We start from the raw sequence: 18,350 nt of genomic DNA, 5'->3' as shown, positions 1-18,350 counted from the left end.
CCAGCACCTTGCCAGGAGATCTATGATAATTAGTGAGCACATATCGAGGAAATCAAATGGTGGAACTAGCTCGTGACTTTGCCAAGCTTGTTGGGAGGTCAAACAACTATATAAGTAGACCTAGTGACCATTTGGACAACAATGTGTTCCTTTGTCGTAGCTACACATACATGTGATGTTTATGACAGCGTTTTTCACTATCGACAGCGCAAGCGCTCCTCTGGTCCGCACTAATCCGGCTATCAAGCACAGCGGCTCTCCTTACTACCACAATAACCAAAAAGAACATCGATTATGTAATGCTATGTTATACAGAGATGAAGCTTCTTATAAAGAGAAGAGGTCCCACAATGGAGAAAAATCATACAAATCTAACAAGTGCTTTGCTGACTAGTATCCTAGGGACAAGTGCGGCTTATGGTTGGCAGCTACATCATGTATATCTTGAATTTTCCTCAATGCCACAAACGTAACCTTGCAAGACAAAAATCATAAGTGTGTCGAGTATACCTGCGATCATCATCAATATTTAGGTTTCAAAGTCACTCACGACGTTTATCGAGGCTTGGACTCTTCTTTTGTCGATCTGGGATCTCCTGTACATACTATTACTTTATTGACGTAGCAAAGCTGACGGACATAGGCCACATGGTGTTAATCGCAAGGTGCTCAAGCAAGTCTTGTCATAAGGTTGGGGAGAGCTAACTCGCGCTGGTAACTGTCTGCAATGACTATTATCGAATGAGAACAGGTGTCCCTACTATTGTGGCGATACTAAGAGGTGTGCAAGCACAGGATATAGTATGATACTGGGGGAATTTTGTTGATCAGTTAAAATGAAAATTAATTGTTGCATAATTTTTCTGTTCCTCATTATGCAACACATCTTGGCTTCCCAGATTGCAGCTTCACTGTTCCTTGTTTCATCAGTGGTAAGGCAATATTTCCCAAAACTCACTATTGTTCTTGGTTCAAGTTCTAGCATACAGTGTACACAATGCAGGCTATATTTGTCCGATACTGTGGGAGCTTCATGAGAACAAATCCAATGAATCTCACACTCTTTCTGAGTGCAGTAGCTATGAGGATATTGCGCATTTGTTGAGGAGTGTCGCGGATGGTGGAGCCACCACAGGCTTATAATACTATAACTACTAATATGTAGAGGATTTGATTGCAGTACTCTGAAGGCATGATTTGCCGGGCCACACAAAGCGATGCAAGATTTCATCGTCGAACAGCATTTTTGATGCGCAATTTTTGTTGCATTAATTTAGCGTTTGTGGTGGAAAAACGAACCGGTGCAACCAAAGTGTCGGAACAAGCTGAGAGTGACCGGTCGCCCACGCCGTTAGTTTGTCAGCCTTGATTTGGCGCCCGGTATAGTGGACTATATGGAAAGATTGGTCCACCAGCCATGACCGGAAAGAGGAGGTAGAGCAATAACCACACATAATGTGCCATCGTAGATATTCCGCGCATAGTTAAGAGCTATAGAGGGACCTCTTTTGGATTACAATCAAACATACACGCCAGCCCTTAGAGCCTTCTAGTGACCAGGAAACGAGGTGAAAGTGTCATTTTCATGGAAGCGCGATATGAACGGTTGGTCCACAGATGATCTGCATGATCTGGGCCAGTCCTATCGTCATGCGGCACATAACCTTCTTCTGCAGTGAATCAAACATTTACTATATGGATACCAAAATCTTTTGTATCGTCATCAACCAAACATCCTTTGACTCTACTGTTTCAATAATGGCATCGGTGGTTTAGTGGTAAAATTAGCCGTTGCCACCTCTCCTCGAGAACAGTTTCGGCTAGCCCCGGGTTCGGTACGGTTTCCCAGCCACACAACGTTCGATTCGGACTTCCCACTAACAGATGAATAGATTCCCGGCCGATGCAACGTTTTCTTTTTTGCCTTTTTTACATAACTTAGCTAATAAGTAAGTCGTTTGGCTCTGGCCTTTCGGGAACAATTTTGTGAAACAAAATTTTGGGATCAAGAATAGATATATTCGTCTAGACTAGTACTTTGTTTGACGACTGCGCACGCGGTAACAGGCCCTAAGGCGGCGCGGCATTAAGTGGATGAGTGCCGCAATAGTCTCATCTAGTATCGCCCGCCAGCACTCTTTTAGAGCCGCGCAAAACCCATGCTACTCTTCTTAACTTTTACTATAATTACTATACTATAGAAAGAGATCAAACATCCGTCGTTTAATCACCCACCAGAGGTGCTCGATAGGGTTAAGATCGGGTGAGTAGAGCGGCCAGTCGAGTGTTATAATGCCGTGATCTACCAGAAACTAACGAGTCGCATCACTTGTATATATACGCGCGTTATCTATCACATAGATCTAAGACGGCCGATAGTAAGAGAGCAGTCCCTAACGAAGGGTTTAGATGTAACTTTAGCTGGAGTAGCCACCGCGCGGAGCATCTATATCCCTTTCTATAATCACGCATAGACTCCGCCGAGGGCGTCCACGTCTATCCAGCCATATCGCCCCCACACCATCTACTACAGGCCCTATTCAGGACAGACCTCTAATATCATATCGCTGTTCCATTTCTCATGCGGATATCAGAAACACCACTCGCGTTCGTGCCCAGATCCCTTCAAATAGAGCACTCGTCTAAGAACTTAACCACGCGGCGATGCCAAGGAAACTGCCAGTACTAACGGGCGAACGCGTATCGCTTTTAGACATAGATCAGGGTCACTTTTAGACGTCCCTTACACTAATATTTGCGTATATTAAGTGTAGAAAGTACTTAGCAGAGTGTGCGGCGGCTCGGACACTTCTAAGGGAGTCCATCTAAGGTAATAAAGACAGCCTCAGACATGAGGTATTTATATTAGATTTTTTTTTGGCTTTTTTCAAACAATACGGCGTACTATCTTTTTCTATCAGTCCGAAAGTATCAGTGGACAGCCAGATTAAGGCATATCATCAGTGCTACGGGTGGTATTATACTCCTTGTAGAGGCGGTAGATGGTGGACGCAGCCCGTCCAAACTTAGCCGCGACTTCTAATAGCGTTACACCCCCCTGCAACATTCCAACTGCGACATTTCGCTCCGCCAAAGTCATATTTAGACCGCGAGGTATCTTTTAAGTACTCCGCATTCGAATTGATATAGTAGTAGTAGAGTGGTGGGCGTTCAAAGTTTTAGTCAAGTTGGTGGTTAGTGAAGTGGCTAGGGCTAGCGTTGCGAAACTTTTGTCGCAGAGCTGTAGATAGGCCAAAGAATAAAATTAGATGATTATCTACTATACACAAAAGTTCTCATCTTATACTCTTAATATATCGTGATTACTACACACTCTCCCTAGACTGAAGTTCTTGTGCTCTTGCCTAACATGGCACTCACGTAGCTAAATGCTTCCGCCCCGCAGTTTGCACCACTCTTCATTAACCAACTCATCGACGACCGAACGACCGACCGAACAAGCGAAAGACCGAACGAGCGAACGACCGGCCGACCGATCTACAAGCTTTTTCTGATCTGATGACGCACATTACTCAGGCTGCCGGGGTTTCTCGAGCGCCAGATGGTGGGTAGAGGACCTCCCTTATTCTTCTTTCACTAGGGATATAGTGTTCGCACTAGAAGCCCCGCAAGTTGAATAAGGAGGTAATAGAAGGGAAGTAGAAGAAGAAGAAGAGGAAGAAGCCGTGTTGTAGTTCTGGCTACTAACTTATCGAGGCTTCGTCGATCGCCCAGTCTAAGTCAGCTTTACCCTCCTCGTCTAATTATTCGAGCCAAACCGATTCTCTACGTTTTCGACAAGCTTCTTCTACCTATATTCTAAGCTTTATCAGAGGGACTTCATCGGCTTCTTACCCCTTCAAGCTAGAAATTAGAAGGATGGCTATTAGAAGACCCTTATGGGCCTTGCTGCTTCGCCGAAAAGCGTTGAAACTCTTGTGCTCTTGACCTGCGAGGTGTAGTCAGGTCGTTGCTTCTTTAACCCACATTCTGACCTTTATTAGAGGGCTTACTAGCTTCTTATTCCTTCAAGCTAAAAATTAGAAGGGCAAATCCTTTTTATACTAACTTAACCTAGGCCTCCGCTACTGCCACAAAACGTGCCCACCGCTATCCGCGGACTTGACTTGACCCACACACGGAGACGTCCACACCAGTCATGACAGAAATAGTCAAAGGCGAGGTATACTCGTATACTCCCAGGCCGGGGTACGCCCAACACAATACTAGCTATCAAGGCACGGCCCTAACGAGTATAGGAACATTACGTAGATTATCTCGTTCGAAGAAGCCGTGAGAGCATTTAAGATCTTTGGCGTTAGCGACTAGGCGTCGCACGTAAAAAAGAACTCGCCAGTTTAATTACATAACCTAGGCTACTAAGGGTTCTACAACTCTACTACAAAGGCAACTCAACGAAGGCGACTCAACGAAGGCGATTTAATAAAGGCGACTCTGCAGCGTCAACTCTATGCTATTTAGCTAGAGGCTATAGACTGACTTAAGCTCTTACGTAAATCTGTTTAGCTAACTCCTCTTCGTTTTTTTACCCTTCTTATCTTTGATTTAAATATGCTCACTTAAACAGATTATTAACGAAAAGTCCTTAAGTTCGTTTTGACGGCTTAAAGGCATTGAATAGCAGTAAGACCTTAAGTGCGCTTAACGGCTTAGAGGCATATAACGAGAAGTCCTTTAGCTTGCTTTTTTGCATCTTAAAGGTATACTTGCAATAAGTAGGCTTTGTTGGATTTTTTAAACCCGACTAGGGAGATGGCTACTTTTTAAGTAGGCAGCGTGTTCTATAATCGCTGCGACAGGGTTGACCTGTTTCGTTCTTACCTAGCCTCTTGCTAACTATCAACGACTTAGGCCGCATTCTAGTCTATAATAGGAGCGTTTGCGTGCGATAAGTCTGCGATTATTAGTTACATTGATATACTTACTGACTGCAACGTATTAACGGGTCTTTGAGGTTTAAGTTGATAACATAGGATCACCTAGAGGGGCCGTTGATGGATACTACAAATTGCTGGTCTATTAAAGGCCTCTTTGTCGTTTTTTCTAACTTTGCCGTGACTTGACAAGAGGTTGAGATTAATTATATAAGGAAGTTTTGAGGCTCAATCCTCGATTCCCGGCCAATGCAACATGTCTTTTTTTGCTTTTCTGATGGCATCGAAGTGTTGGTCCGCTTCGAGTTGCCGTAGGGCGAGAAGAGCATCTTTGTCACGTGATCTACTCCTTGTGACGAACTTTTTGCTCACGCTTTGAGGTTGGGTACCCACTGAACAGAAGATGTTTTCGTGAGGGTTGTTTTCGAGTCCCAAGAAACTTTTGACAGGCGTGACGTGCTTTGGGTAGCGAATTTCGTAGGCGTGTGTACTATTCCTAGAACTGCGAACTACATTACACTTTGTGCTATTGCCGCAATGGATCTCACAAGTGCCTATAGGTCTTAACAAGGTCCATAGTTTTGTATTCCATCCTTAAATATTACATAAACTCTTATGTATCCAATATCTTGAACCGTAAATAGTCGTCAGGTGTAGAAGTCTGAGAGAACTTTGCCATGTAACAGAGTAAAAATCCCCCAAAAAGACGGTTTTCAGTTTATTATAGGATCATATGTAGAATCCAACTGATCTCCTCTCTCTTTTCGTTGTCTTCCAAGTTGTATTCCATTGTGCGCAAGAGTTGCGTAGCGAGCTTGATGCTTTGGCTGAGTATTGAAATGAAGCCACATTTCTCACTCAACACCGAGTCTCAGAGCTTGGTGCGATGAGTCACAATCACCAGTACTCACCATGTTTCAAAATACTCACTGCACACTGAATTGGAAGAGTGAATGGTAGTATGTGAGAACATTACTATTCCAAATACGGTTAGCGCGGCTTTGCGATAATCGAATGTCGAAATTCAGTTCATCCACCATTGACCGCCGACGACATCGACACAACCAAGCCCCACACTCAACACCCCGCCCTCTACCTACACATCAGTCAAAATGGAGAACGAACGCGGCGAGCTCGTTGACCGTAAGAGCCATCCTTTCCTCGTGTGGCAGCTGGCGGTGGTTTGCCCACAGCGCGGCCCCGCCAGCCCGCACACTGCACTCGCGAACCACCATCGCTAACTTGTTCAACAGTCTACGTCCCCCGCAAATGCGTGAGTACCCGTCAGAAAAGTAACTGAATCGTGAGCGGCGATACTGACCCCTTCAAGTCGGCTACCGGACGCATCATCAGGGCCAAGGACCATGCCTCTGTCCAACTGAGCATCGGCAAGGTTGACGAGAACGGCCGTTACACCGGTGACAACCAGGTCTACGCCATCTCCGGCTTCGTTCGTGCCATGGGAGAGTCCGACGACAGCCTTAACAGGCTCACACAAAAGGATGGCTTCCTCAAGTCTGTCTGGAGCGCGTCTCGTTAAGTGGTTGGGGATTACGGGTGGAGGTATGGCATGTGGCGGTACCTTGAGGTACCTGTATATGGAGAGGAAAGCAGCTGACGGAAGCCAGAAATTCGGCATGTTAGATCTCTTTCGAAGACGGAGGTGTGCATTCTACGGCCAAGGCTTCATTTCCTTTTTCGACGGACCAACGATGGCACGAGGAACGGGAACCGGTTGAGATATGAGGACCATCGAATTCATAAAACTCTGTTTACGATCAATGCAGCTATGAATCTCGTTCTTCTTTGCCATGATATTGTCTCCATGTTTGTCGTGCCATATGATGAAAATAGTGCTGATCTAAAATGTGACCATTCTGTCGGGTGACAAGGCTAAGCATCGACGAATCCTTGATGACACGATATGAACCTCATCCAACCGCATCTTACATAGATCGGCTACACTAGCTGCTCATTATTAACTCATATTTTTGTCATCGCAATGGGCTATTATCGACTGTGACATCTATATACACGCTCACACCCGGCTTCAATGCGCAGCTTTGTTGACCAATCTGTGACCAGCCATGTCATATTATCTGCACAACTCCGTCACTCACATCCTACTCATTACATGACTACATCATTGAGATATTGATTTGTAATTCCCCTGTAGAATGCGCACGATGCACCGTTACGTGGCTCTGCGACATACATTTTCCTAATCATCAGATATCTTCTGCGCCTTCCAAAGCTACCCGAAGGCTCGCACACAGGTAGGTATCTGGGTGATGTTGCACCACAGAAGAATTACACGAAGTGATGAGCAAAGATTAGCAATGCAGCATTCCAACTGCTCATCCGTGTTGGCCAGTTCGTACCTTTTTTCCCCTCTCCCCCTCTCTCTCTCACACACACACACACACACACACGATAATAACCAAAAAATGACAAGAAGCAGCCTAACTACCCCACCACACCTCGCCTAAACAACAGCTTTGTGCCTCTCCCTAACCCCGCCGTCATGTCCCCGCTCCTCAGGCCAAGCGTAAGCGCATGTATACACTTGCCACTTATGCAACTACGTGCTTCATGCCGCTCAGCCAAGCGAGCGGGAGCTGTCGTGTAACGTTTGCCGAGGCCAAGACTGCCGTGTAGAGAGAGAAGAGAGGGGGTAGGGGACGTGGTCTAGACTTTGTCCTTCTTCCATTCTACAGCTAGAGAATGAGGGGGAAAACGATGAGATGAAGGTCCTAACAAGCCAATGGTATTGTGGGGGATAATACGTAAAAGAGGCGCACTCTTTTTTTTGTTTCTTTTTTTTTTAATTTATAGAAACTCATCACATAAGTTTTGTAGCCAGAAATGTACATACTGCACCTGAGGCAATTCCCAAAAATCTTACAGCCGTGGAAAAGAACACAAAAGGAAAGAGGACAGGGGAGAGAGAGAGAGAGAGAGAGAAAAGAAAGACAAAGATCTCGGTATAAACCTTCCGATCTTGCCCCTCTCCTTTAGTGCCCGTCCCCAATCCATGTTGGATTCTAGAATACGTGGATAGTCCAAGGTACGACGATACGAGGACTCACAGACCAGACAAAGTCAATTCAACGCCACGCATACATATACGGACCGATCAAATAAACCATCGTTTCTTTCGCCCAGCAAAAGCCCCCGAAAATGAAGAGCGAGGGAAACAAAAATTAAGTTGCAAATGTCATGTACAAGTATATTTAGTGGGGGGGTTTTATTGTTTGCTCTCGGGATAACTGATATCGCAGGGAACACTGGGGTAATGTAAGCGAAAGAGGAAGGGAAGGGAAAAGAGGCGTTGACGTTTTGTTGTGCGGGCGCTTGAGTAACGAGGGGGGGAAGGGAAAAACGGGTGACTCCTTCCCCCCTCCTTCCCACCCCCCCTTGTACAAGTGCAGTAAGCACACCGATCAATAGTAGGGCCGATGGTGCGCGATATCGGTATCGGGGTAAGAATGTGGAATGGAGATGGCGAAAAATGGACGTCGAGGACAGGAGATGTACATGTTGAATTGGAAATATCGAAAAGATGGCATGATTTGATTTGGATGCATGTTGGGTGTTGTAGTGATGGGAGGTGTGCGAGGTTACAGTAAGGTTTGCCTAACGAATATGCGCCAAGTATTTCCTCTTAGCTCATCTCTTTGCTTTTGTTCCAGTTGTTTTTGTTTTTTCCATGTGTGGCGTAGGAGCAGGAATTGAATTCGTATTACTGCATGTAACTATACATATGTCCATTCTCAAGTATGCTTACTACCTGAGCACCAAGACGCCGTGAAGTGCTATAGACGCCGTATTTGGACTCTGCTCATGGCAACTACACACACACGCTTCAAGTGTAAAAACTGCCTCGTTGAGATACATAGAGGGCCAAGGACCGATATCGCCTCGCCAACACGGTACGTGACAGTGCGCGTACTTCCTGTTTTGTTTTCCGAACTCGTTCTTGGGCACAGACAATGAATTCATTTATTTTTTTCCTCGCACCAATCAGCAAAATTGGTCATTCCTTAGTCATTGCATAGTACATTGTGCATTGTCTTCATGTCGAATTGCGACTACATCAACAAGTACGGGTGGCCTGATGGATGCTGCACAGTGGACGAATAGATGAAAGGAAGCATCGGTAGGGCTGCAGCAACGCTAGACATAGCTGTGGTCCTTTACTGTGACCAGGTTGGGATTAGCCGATGACATCAACCAGCCATGCTTCCAGATGCTTGAAAATACGTCTTCTAACAGGCTCTACAATGGGCCGCAGGAGGTGGGGAGTCGCTTGTACCCATTTGCAAACTTTGGCGTGACCGGCGGGTTATAGTCCTGCAGCTGGAGCTGAGCAATCGATGAATCGCGGAGACCGTCTCCCTAGCTTCGTAATGGTATCACCTGTAGAATAAGCCCGAACAAGCATTACAGCGAACGCTGGCGGAAAGCCCAGCACCATCCGGTCGGCTACTAGAAACACGTGGCGGACCCACGCATACACACATACCCGGGGAAGCGGGCGCGTGCTGCATGCCTTGGCGCGCATACAGGCGGTGTGATTATGCATACTGCAGACAGCTTCGTGGAAGGTACTCCAGCATGGCAAAACTTGATGATGCACTTTTTAACTGGGATATGATGTCAGACCGCTCCCAGGATCCCCAACAATAGGGCGGAAAAAAATTCGCTTCGTGTGGAGCGATGCGACCGCTGCATTCATGTACTAGGTAGTATGTAGAGGTAGCCGGCCTGAGCGAGAAACGGGCCGGCCAGTGTACTTTGTACCACCGCCTGATTTCTGCCATCGGGCAAGGGTTGCGGCATTTAGACGATTCATGGTATATTCTACTATCTGCGCGTCGGCGTCGTGGTCCCGGAGCCGGAATGCTGAGGATGAGCTGGAATGGTATCGAGAGCCGCATTCCGGACTGCCGAGACGGCTTTACTCTCTTTTACCTTCCAATCATCACCTTTGCGTACCAGTTTAGATCGGTCCTTTTCTGCCTTCTTGAGCAGCATTTCTTCAATCTTTGCGTCTCGCCGAGTGCCCTGGACGCAATCACAGAGACAACCTTCGGTTGGGCATGCACCTTCTGATAAAACTGGGTCTGCAAACCATGTCGAAAGACAATTCGCGTGTCCACCATGTCCACAAAGCGGACACCACGTCCACAACGTGGCCGTAGGCGCAGACCACTCCGTCGGGACGGACGGTGATGGGCCGACAGCATCACGATCGTCCCCGAGGTTTTGGCCCGAAGCAAGGGACGACCGCTGCCGCTTGTGTCCTCGGTCCTTCAGATTCAAACGAAACTTTGACTTGGCCTTTTTTGCGGTAAGCGGCTCAAAGGCGGGATACTTGGCCCAGCAAATTGGGCATGGCGCCTGTGTTCGCTTACACGACTCACATCGCATCTTGTCTTTGGGATTGTTGATTGGTGACTTGCAGCTGAGGCACAGCAATCCGAGTTGTGTTTCTTTGAGCGCTTGTTCGTACACGGCGGGATAGGCGGGATAGGCTAGCCTTCGTAGCGTAGCTGCAGAGTTGAACAATGATAGCGAGTGCAGTTGTGAGTGGTAGGTATGAAGAATAGACTCTGCTTGATAAGGATTGATCCCTGTGGCTATAAGCTGACTCAACTGTGTCGAGAGAATGGCCTTTGCCTGTGCTGGACTGAGCCCAAGAGCCACAAAGGTATCTGCAAAGGCGTTGAGGACATCGCCTACATTTGTACCCGGGTCATCGGTCGGGCTCTGTGTCTGCGGAAGGAGTGGCTGGAGAAGGAGGAGCAGAATCGACGGAAACTGCGCATCCGACGCTTTTGTATGATATGCAAGAACGCTATTCAGCAAGCTGACGACAGAATATGGCGATCCTGCTTCTGCATCGACATGCATGGCCGTGAAGTCGGATAGTAACAAACCATCCTCTGTAACTGGATCCAGGACTGGAGGCGCACTTCCAGATGCATGTGGCAAATTCGGTGGCGGCGGCTTTGGGACATGAGGCGATCGCATATCATCCACATCAGGCACAATTGTCCCACTGGCCTCCATGTCTATGTTGTAGTCATGGGAGGATGAATAAATGCTGGTGAGTGCCTCGGAATCTGAACTGTCCTGACGAAGCAGTTGATTGTTTCGTCGCAGGTTCTCCATGTCACGAACGGCCGTTTCTCCATTGTCAGATTGATCAGCATGGTCCATTCCTTTGCTTGCAGGACCTTCAGTATGCTGCCGATTCAGGGAACCGTTTCCACCAATAGGAATCGTGGTTGGAGATATCGGCACACTTTTACCTAGATCTTCATCTTTAGAGTTTCTAGGCTTTCCAAAGCTAGAGTGTTCCGGAACAGCGTCCCAGTCCTCTGATGATAGCCTTTCCCGATTTGATTGCGAGTTACCGCTCGCAAAGGAACTAGGCATTGAGTTTCCCTTTTGGGAATCCGAAGAGGCCGAGAACATGGTAAAACTTTCCCCAGAGTCATGCCGCTCTATTGAACGAGGTGCATTGATGTTCACGCCTTGCACACTGCTTGGCGTCAGACTTAGAGGAATTCGAGGCGATGCTCTGTAGCTGCCACTCAAGGCGCGACGCTCGTCAAGGCCATCGCCAGAGTGGTACCACTGGGGGCTGCTGAACGTTTTATGTGCAGGTCCCAGTGCGCTACTTGTCTGGACAGGCGTTGCAGTGACTGCTGGTGGTAGTTGAACCATGTCCTCTTTATCAATGTCAAGAAGGTCAGGCCTTTTTGTGTCATTACCGGGGTCTGTCCTCACTGGACGAGCAAGAGGCGTTGATATATTGGAGGTGCTCTCTGTTATCGTGGTGGGTGGTCTGGATGGCGGTGCCGGTTTCTCCAAGGTGCCGAGAATAGCGCGCACGGCAGGATTTACAGACGCTGCCGCTGCCAGTCGCTTGTCATGGGCTTCCATGGGCGCAGACGACGGCTCAAGCATTTTGTTGGATAGCCGCAGCGCGGGGACATGCGGATGCAACCTTCTTTGCTGTTTGTGTAACTCTGCTCGGCGCCGCGTCGCTACGGCAATGGATGCTCCCATGATCCTCCACGACTGAGCGAGCCGGTACATTGCTGCGCGCTGTGCATATTCGGCATTTTGCTCAAAGACTCTTTCCACTCGCAGAAAAGAGTCGAGATCGGGAGGGTCAGGCAGGGCTATGTTTTTGTATTTTTGAGCCAGATAGGCAAAGATCTGGGTATTGGTTGTACCGGGCAAGAAGCCTCGAATGGCAGTCTGATTTGGCCTGTGGGATTCGCTGTGCATAACCATGGAGTCACTCAAGAGCATGACCTTGGGGCCAACGTCAGAAGGTGGAGTTGTACTAAACGACTTGGTCGACCTGTTACTGGCAGCGCGCACATGATGACGCTTCATGGCAGAGGCAAGAAAGCTGTCATCTAGGCTGTCGTCTGCTGAGTTGCGGAGGCTTGCCTTTCCAGAGCTATGGCGCCTATCACGGGTTTCACCAAGGTAGGCGTCGTCCACGTAGGCTAGACCCGCAGCGGAGCGCGGGTGTGACCTCTTCTGGGCGACTGCGCCAATCTCGCCGGTAGGGGATATGGCAAAGGCCTGCAGGTTGCGACGATCAATCGTTTTGGGGGCATGGTGGACATCATTTTGCTGGAAGATGCCTTCTTTGCCAACAGTCCATAGTGTGTCACGCGAGTGCCAAAGCATGTCAGATGGGGCAGTGGAGAAACAGTTGATGTCCCTAAAGGGCAAGAAGGGGCGGCGAAAGTCCCAGACATGGATGGCAGCATGTTCGCGATCATATGATGTGGCAACCTGTGTGCACTGATAGATGCCTTTGTCGTCGTGGTCATCGGACCATGAGGGTGGTCGCCAGCGCGCCTTGTAGACGGGAAAAGGCGTGTGCAGAACATGGGCGGCTTTCTGGCGGCGGCCAGTGATGGAGAAGTCCCAGACCTTGACGGTACGGTCGACGCCGGCGCTGAGGAGATGCTTGCCGTCTGGATGCCAGTCGATGGAGGTGCAGATGCGTTGGTCGTGAGCAGTGATTTTCTGCTTGGGGCCTTTGGTGTAGCGAAAGTCCCAACGCTGGATGGTACCGTTGTCTGTTCCAAAGGCGAATTCTACAGCGTCGGTCGGGGACCATTGGACATCGCGGATGCCGCCATTCATGCCATGGTACTGGTCTCTGCTGGGACAGATGGTGGCGTCCCTGCGCATGTCGCGCAAGTCCCACAGGCGGACGGTGGAGTCGTGGCTTGCAGAGAGCAACAGGTGCCCCTGGTGGGGGTTGAATGCAAGCTTGTGTACCTGACGGGTGTGCTCATGCAGGCGGGTAAGCTCTACGCTGGCACGGTTGAGGTCGTAGAGAATGACCTTGCCATTTGCAGCAGCCGTGGCTATGTGCGAGCCGAACTGGCCGTGGGACCACTTGACATCGTGGATGCCCAGGCCCTCGCGCTGGCGGGCGTGCGAGTCTGCATAGTTGAGGACGGCAGCACGCAGATTGGTCTCGTCGACGATGCGGGCGTCTTGGACGCGGACCGTCTTGAGCAGCTCCTTGCCGGCGAGGACGGCATGGGTGCGCTCGCGGTTGATGTCGAGGGCCGAGATGTCGAGGCCCGTCTTGTGGCTTGCATGCTGGGAATAGCCTGTGCGGACACTGCAGAAGCACTCAGTGGCAGGGCCGGGGAGAGGAGAGTGAGGACATGTGCATGTATGTGTATGTGTATGTGTACATGTATGGGTAGGACATGGGCATGGACATGGACATGGAGCAGGGCGAGCGGCGGGTGCAGGTGGAGGGGGACGAGGCAGCGGCGGCCAAGCATCTACACATACAGGACGAGCAGATGGACATTGGCATGTGCAGGGGCCCAGAGCTGGAAGGCGCAACGGGGGCAGGGGCGGGCAGGGGCGGGCGGCCAATGGGAGGCGGGCAGGAGGCGATTACGGGCACGGCGACTAGGAGGGGCAGGTAGGGTGGAGAATGTATGGATGCAGTGTCGACGGAGAGTAGTCGGGGAGCAGGGAGAGACAGCCAGCCAGCCAGCCAGCCAGCCATACACACACACCCGCTTGCAGCACTTACCCGGGAACTTTCGGTACCAGAGGGTTCGGCAGCCGGGCGCCATCGGGCTGCACGCTCGGCGGCCGCGACGAGTAGGCCGTCGTCAGCGGCTGGGCGACGAAGCGCTCAAAGTACGAGCGCGGCCTCTTGGGCAGAGGCAGCGGCGGCGCAGGCGGTATCTTGGGCGACGACATGGCTGACTATGCTAGTCTGTTTCTGCACCCGGTGCCAGGAGGCGAGCCGGCGAGGCGAGGCGAGGCGAGGCGAGGGGGGTGGGGAGTAGCGGAGGGGTGGTGGTGGTGGTGGTAGTGGTGGCAGTGGTGGCAGTGGTGCGGCAGCGCAAAGACAGACGGTGAAGCACCGGGCAGGCAGCGCAGCGCAGGGCAGCACCGCAATAGCAATCAGTACTAGCAGGACCAGTACCAGCAGCAAAGCGCCGTGGGGAGAGAGATATGGCGTGGCTGGCGGGCCCTGGGCCGGCCGCCGGGTGGGCTGCTGGTGGGCTGCTGTATGTATTGTATGTATGGCACGTATGGACGGTCGATAGCTGCAGACATGGCCGTCTCCACCCGGGTGCTGGTGCTGGTGCTGGTGCTGGTGCTGGTGCTGGTGCTACTGCGGCTGCTGCAGGCGGGTGGGCAGGGCAGGACTGGGCAGGACAGGGCAGGGCCGGGCAGTTGCATGCAGGAGAGAAACGCTGGGCGGCCCCATAGTGACTTGTCGCGTCCCAGGTCGAGGTCCAGATGGAAATCGATCATCGTGCACGGGCCGCCCGCCATCCCTGCACTCAAGACGCCTCTCGCCCACGACGGAAAGCAACGCATGCGCCAATGTCACCGTGTTTCTCTCCTCCAGCATCGCCCTCCATCGCTCCCACGCAATCCCTTCTGCCCTCTTCTTCTCCCTCTCCTCCTCCTCCTTCCCCTCCCCTCCTCCTCCCCCCGCCCCGGCCCCAGCATACTCCCCGACTGCGACCTGCTCCCGCGTCTCATGCTCAAGTGGAGCGCGCCAGTCCGAGCCCGAGACACACACCATGGCCGACCCATTGAGGCTGCTCCACGCCGCCGACCCGTTGCCTTTTGACGACCTCGACGACGACCGCTGGGCCTATGCACGCCCTGTCCGCGCCGTCACAGCTGTTCTGCAATATGCCTACCCCATCGTTATGCTCGTCGTCTTCCTCGCCGCCTTCACCACCCGCAGCATCGCCGCCTCCAAGTCTAATACTAATATCGCCAAACCTACTACAACCGGCCCTGGAGGCAAACCACTGCCCGCCACCGACCCAACCCGCAATTTTGTCAAGAGGACCCAGCACGACCATGTCACGCACGCCCAAAAGAGACTGTTTGAATGGCTCTCGCTCGCCACTGCTTTTACCTTTGTCGGCAATTCCGTCCTCGTCGTCGCCCATGCCCTGGTCGAGAAACAGCAGCACTGGTGGGCTGGCAAAGCCGTTGTGGTATGTGCAACTCCACCAAACCCAATCACCATGCCCCCAACCGGAACCCCAAAAATAAAAATAACCATGAAAAAATAAATGTCCCCCCGTCCTGACCTCTACCCAGATCTATCTCGTGGGCTCCTTCTTCGTCTACTGTCTATTCCTCATCTCGCTCGTTGACTCGAAGCCCTCGCCCACAGAGGCCCATCTGGCAACATGGGTCCTAGCAACCGTCCTGGAAATCGTCCTCGTCGCTCTCTCCTTGGCCATCTACACGCATCCCCACAAGGAGCCCACTGCAGGCCCGCCCCCCAAGCGCCTGCGCTTTGGAATGACTGACTGGGAAGCCGGCGAGGTCGCCGTCGACCTGCTGCGCATCCTCTTGTTGCTTTCCCTTATCGGATTCTACGTCATGTTCGTCGCCATGCCCCAACGAAAGGCGCACCAAGATACGGCTTCGCCGACTGAGAGCACGTCCTTGTTGGGTGGCGCCGATCAGAATGGTCATGCGGAAAATGGTCACACCAATGGTTCCTACGGCACCGTCCACCCAGTCGGTGGCAAACACCAGCACGCCGAGGGTGCACCGCCCGCTTGGAGCCGACCCACGGGTGCGCCTGCCCGCAGCTGGTGGGAGTACATCAAGGGCTATCACGTGTTTTTCCCCTACCTCTGGCCTTCCAAGGACGGCAAGTTGCAACTGGTTGTCGTTGCTTGTTTTATGCTTGTTTTGGCTCAGCGCGTCGTCAACGTCCTGGTCCCGGATTTGACGGGTGAAATCGTCGACCGTCTCAAGGACCCCACCAAGGGCAATCCGTGGACTGCCATCATGGTCTACATTGCTTTTCGCTTTTTGCAAGGAAGCAATGGCCTGCTCGGTGCAGCCCGCTCCGCATTGTGGATTCCCGTCTCGCAGTACTCATACCGTGAATTGTCTGTTGCGGCATTTGAGCACGTGCACAGCCTTAGTCTCGACTTCCACCTCGGCAAGAAGACCGGTGAGGTCCTGTCCGCGTTAGGAAAGGGCAGCTCCATCAACACCTTCCTCGAACAAGTCACCTTCTCCGTAGTGCCCATGCTTATCGATCTGGCCGTTGCCATCGCCTACTTCCTCGTCCGATTCGATGCCTACTATGCCCTTGTCATCGCCATTGTTACCTTCTGGTACATCTACCTGACGATCCGCATGGCCCAATGGCGCGCTGAAATCCGCCGTGAAATGGTCAATGCTGACCGAGAGGAAGATGCAGTCAAGTGAGTAGTCTTCGTATTTCTCTAACTCCCCCCCTCCCTCCAGCTGACGGCCCCACAGGAATGACTCAATGGTATCCTATGAGACGGTCAAATACTTCAACGCCGAAGCTTACGAGTTCAACCGTTACCGTGAAGCGGTCAGGAAGTACCAAAATGCCGAGTACAAGGTCATGCTCTCGCTGAACATTATGAACATTACCCAAAACATGGTCTTCATGGTCGGACTTCTCGTAACTTGCTTCATCGCAGCATATCAAGTTGCCATTGGCGATCTAGAGGTCGGCAAGTTTGTCACGCTCATCACATACATGGGCCAGCTGCAGAGTCCCCTCAACTTCTTCGGCACTTTCTACAGGATGATCCAGTCTGCTATGATCAATTCGGAGCGAATGCTTGAGCTCTTCAAGGAGCAACCCACTGTAGTCGACAAGGAGAACGCGCAACCCTTGGTGTCTTGCGAAGGTAATCTCCGCTTTCAGGATGTACACTTTGCCTACGATCAGCGTAAACCCGCACTGACCGGTCTCGATTTCCACTGCAAACCCGGTACGACGACTGCGTTTGTCGGTGAGTCTGGCGGTGGTAAATCGACCGTGTTCCGTCTGCTATATCGTTTCTACAACACCATGTCTGGCAGCATCCAAGTCGATGGACATGACGTAGAAGATTTGACCATCGATTCGGTCCGTAGCCATATCGGTGTCGTGCCTCAAGATACTGTTCTTTTCAACGAGACGCTCATGTATAACCTCAAGTATGCCAATCCAGAGGCAACAGACGAGGATGTGTACGAGGCGTGCAAGGCTGCAAGCATCCACGACAAAATCATGACTTTCCCAGATAGGTACAACACCAAGGTTGGTGACCGCGGTCTGCGGCTGTCAGGAGGTGAGAAACAACGCGTTGCCATTGCACGCACCATCTTGAAGAACCCGCGAATCATCATGCTTGACGAAGCAACGGCCGCTCTTGACACCGAAACGGAGCAGCACATCCAAGAAGCCTTTACGACCTTGGCAAAGGGCCGAACAATGCTCATCATTGCTCATCGTCTCAGTACCATTACCCACGCTGACCAGATTCTTGTTCTCCACAAGGGCAAGGTCCAAGAACGTGGAACGCATGAGGAACTCCTTGACCGAAATGGTCATTACGCTGCCATGTGGAAGAAGCAGATTCGTGCACAGCGAGCAGCCGAGCAGGCTCAATACCTCAAAGACAAGGCCGATAGGCTCCGTCGGGAATCCAAGGATGGAAGCATTGGTCTCGAGGATGGAAGCAGTAGCCATTCCAGTTCCGATGACGAGAATGCGAGAAGAAGACGCTCGACAGCGCAGAATGGATCCCACCAAGATGGAAGCTCAAGCAAACCGCATGGGCATCCTTAGTCTGGTACGTCTTTGGCTCGCTGAGAAGCAAGCCACGTACCGTGTAACCATTTGCTGTTGCATCATCAAACATTTGCCAATCGACACACCGTTGTCAAGGATCTGACCAATCAAGAATGCTGGTCTTCAACAATCACCATGTTCATTTCATCTCTCTGGAAACGACTTCGTCCTGTTTTTGAAAACGAGGTCCGAATTTTTTCATCAGTCACGTCCCATGTGTCTCTCTCACTCTCCATCTCGCCATGTCACCCACCAAATAGACGCCTTTCATTTTATTTTCCAAC

General features: G+C 50.9%; 3 protein-coding genes across 3 annotated transcripts; 2 read left to right on the top strand and 1 right to left on the bottom strand.

Moving 5' to 3' along the window:
- Positions 1-6,007: 6,007 nt before the first annotated feature.
- Positions 6,008-6,435, top strand: PSV08DRAFT_175299 (40S ribosomal protein eS21; the record flags this gene model as incomplete). The annotated part of the gene is made up of 3 exons (XM_014219126.1): positions 6,008-6,038; positions 6,149-6,168; positions 6,226-6,435. The coding sequence occupies 3 exons, from the start codon at positions 6,008-6,010 to the stop codon at positions 6,433-6,435; spliced, it is 261 nt and encodes an 86-aa protein (XP_014074601.1).
- Positions 6,436-9,761: 3,326 nt separating this feature from the next.
- Positions 9,762-14,171, bottom strand: PSV08DRAFT_360497 (uncharacterized protein; the record flags this gene model as incomplete). The annotated part of the gene is made up of 2 exons (XM_014219127.1): positions 9,762-13,569; positions 13,999-14,171. 2 exons carry the CDS (start codon positions 14,169-14,171, stop codon positions 9,762-9,764), a joined length of 3,981 nt encoding a protein of 1,326 aa, XP_014074602.1.
- Positions 14,172-15,010: 839 nt separating this feature from the next.
- On the top strand, positions 15,011-18,063 carry PSV08DRAFT_219176 (uncharacterized protein; the record flags this gene model as incomplete). The annotated part of the gene is made up of 3 exons (XM_014219128.1): positions 15,011-15,439; positions 15,546-16,675; positions 16,734-18,063. The coding sequence occupies 3 exons, from the start codon at positions 15,011-15,013 to the stop codon at positions 18,061-18,063; spliced, it is 2,889 nt and encodes a 962-aa protein (XP_014074603.1).
- Positions 18,064-18,350: the final 287 nt, after the last annotated feature.

The sequence above is a fragment of the Bipolaris maydis genome, assembly GCF_028858645.1.
Source record: "Bipolaris maydis strain C4 unplaced genomic scaffold PSV08scaffold_4, whole genome shotgun sequence".
Taxonomy (NCBI): Eukaryota; Fungi; Ascomycota; class Dothideomycetes; order Pleosporales; family Pleosporaceae; genus Bipolaris; species Bipolaris maydis.
Note: the sequence above shows the minus strand (reverse complement) of the source record. Positions and strands in the feature narration are given on the sequence as shown.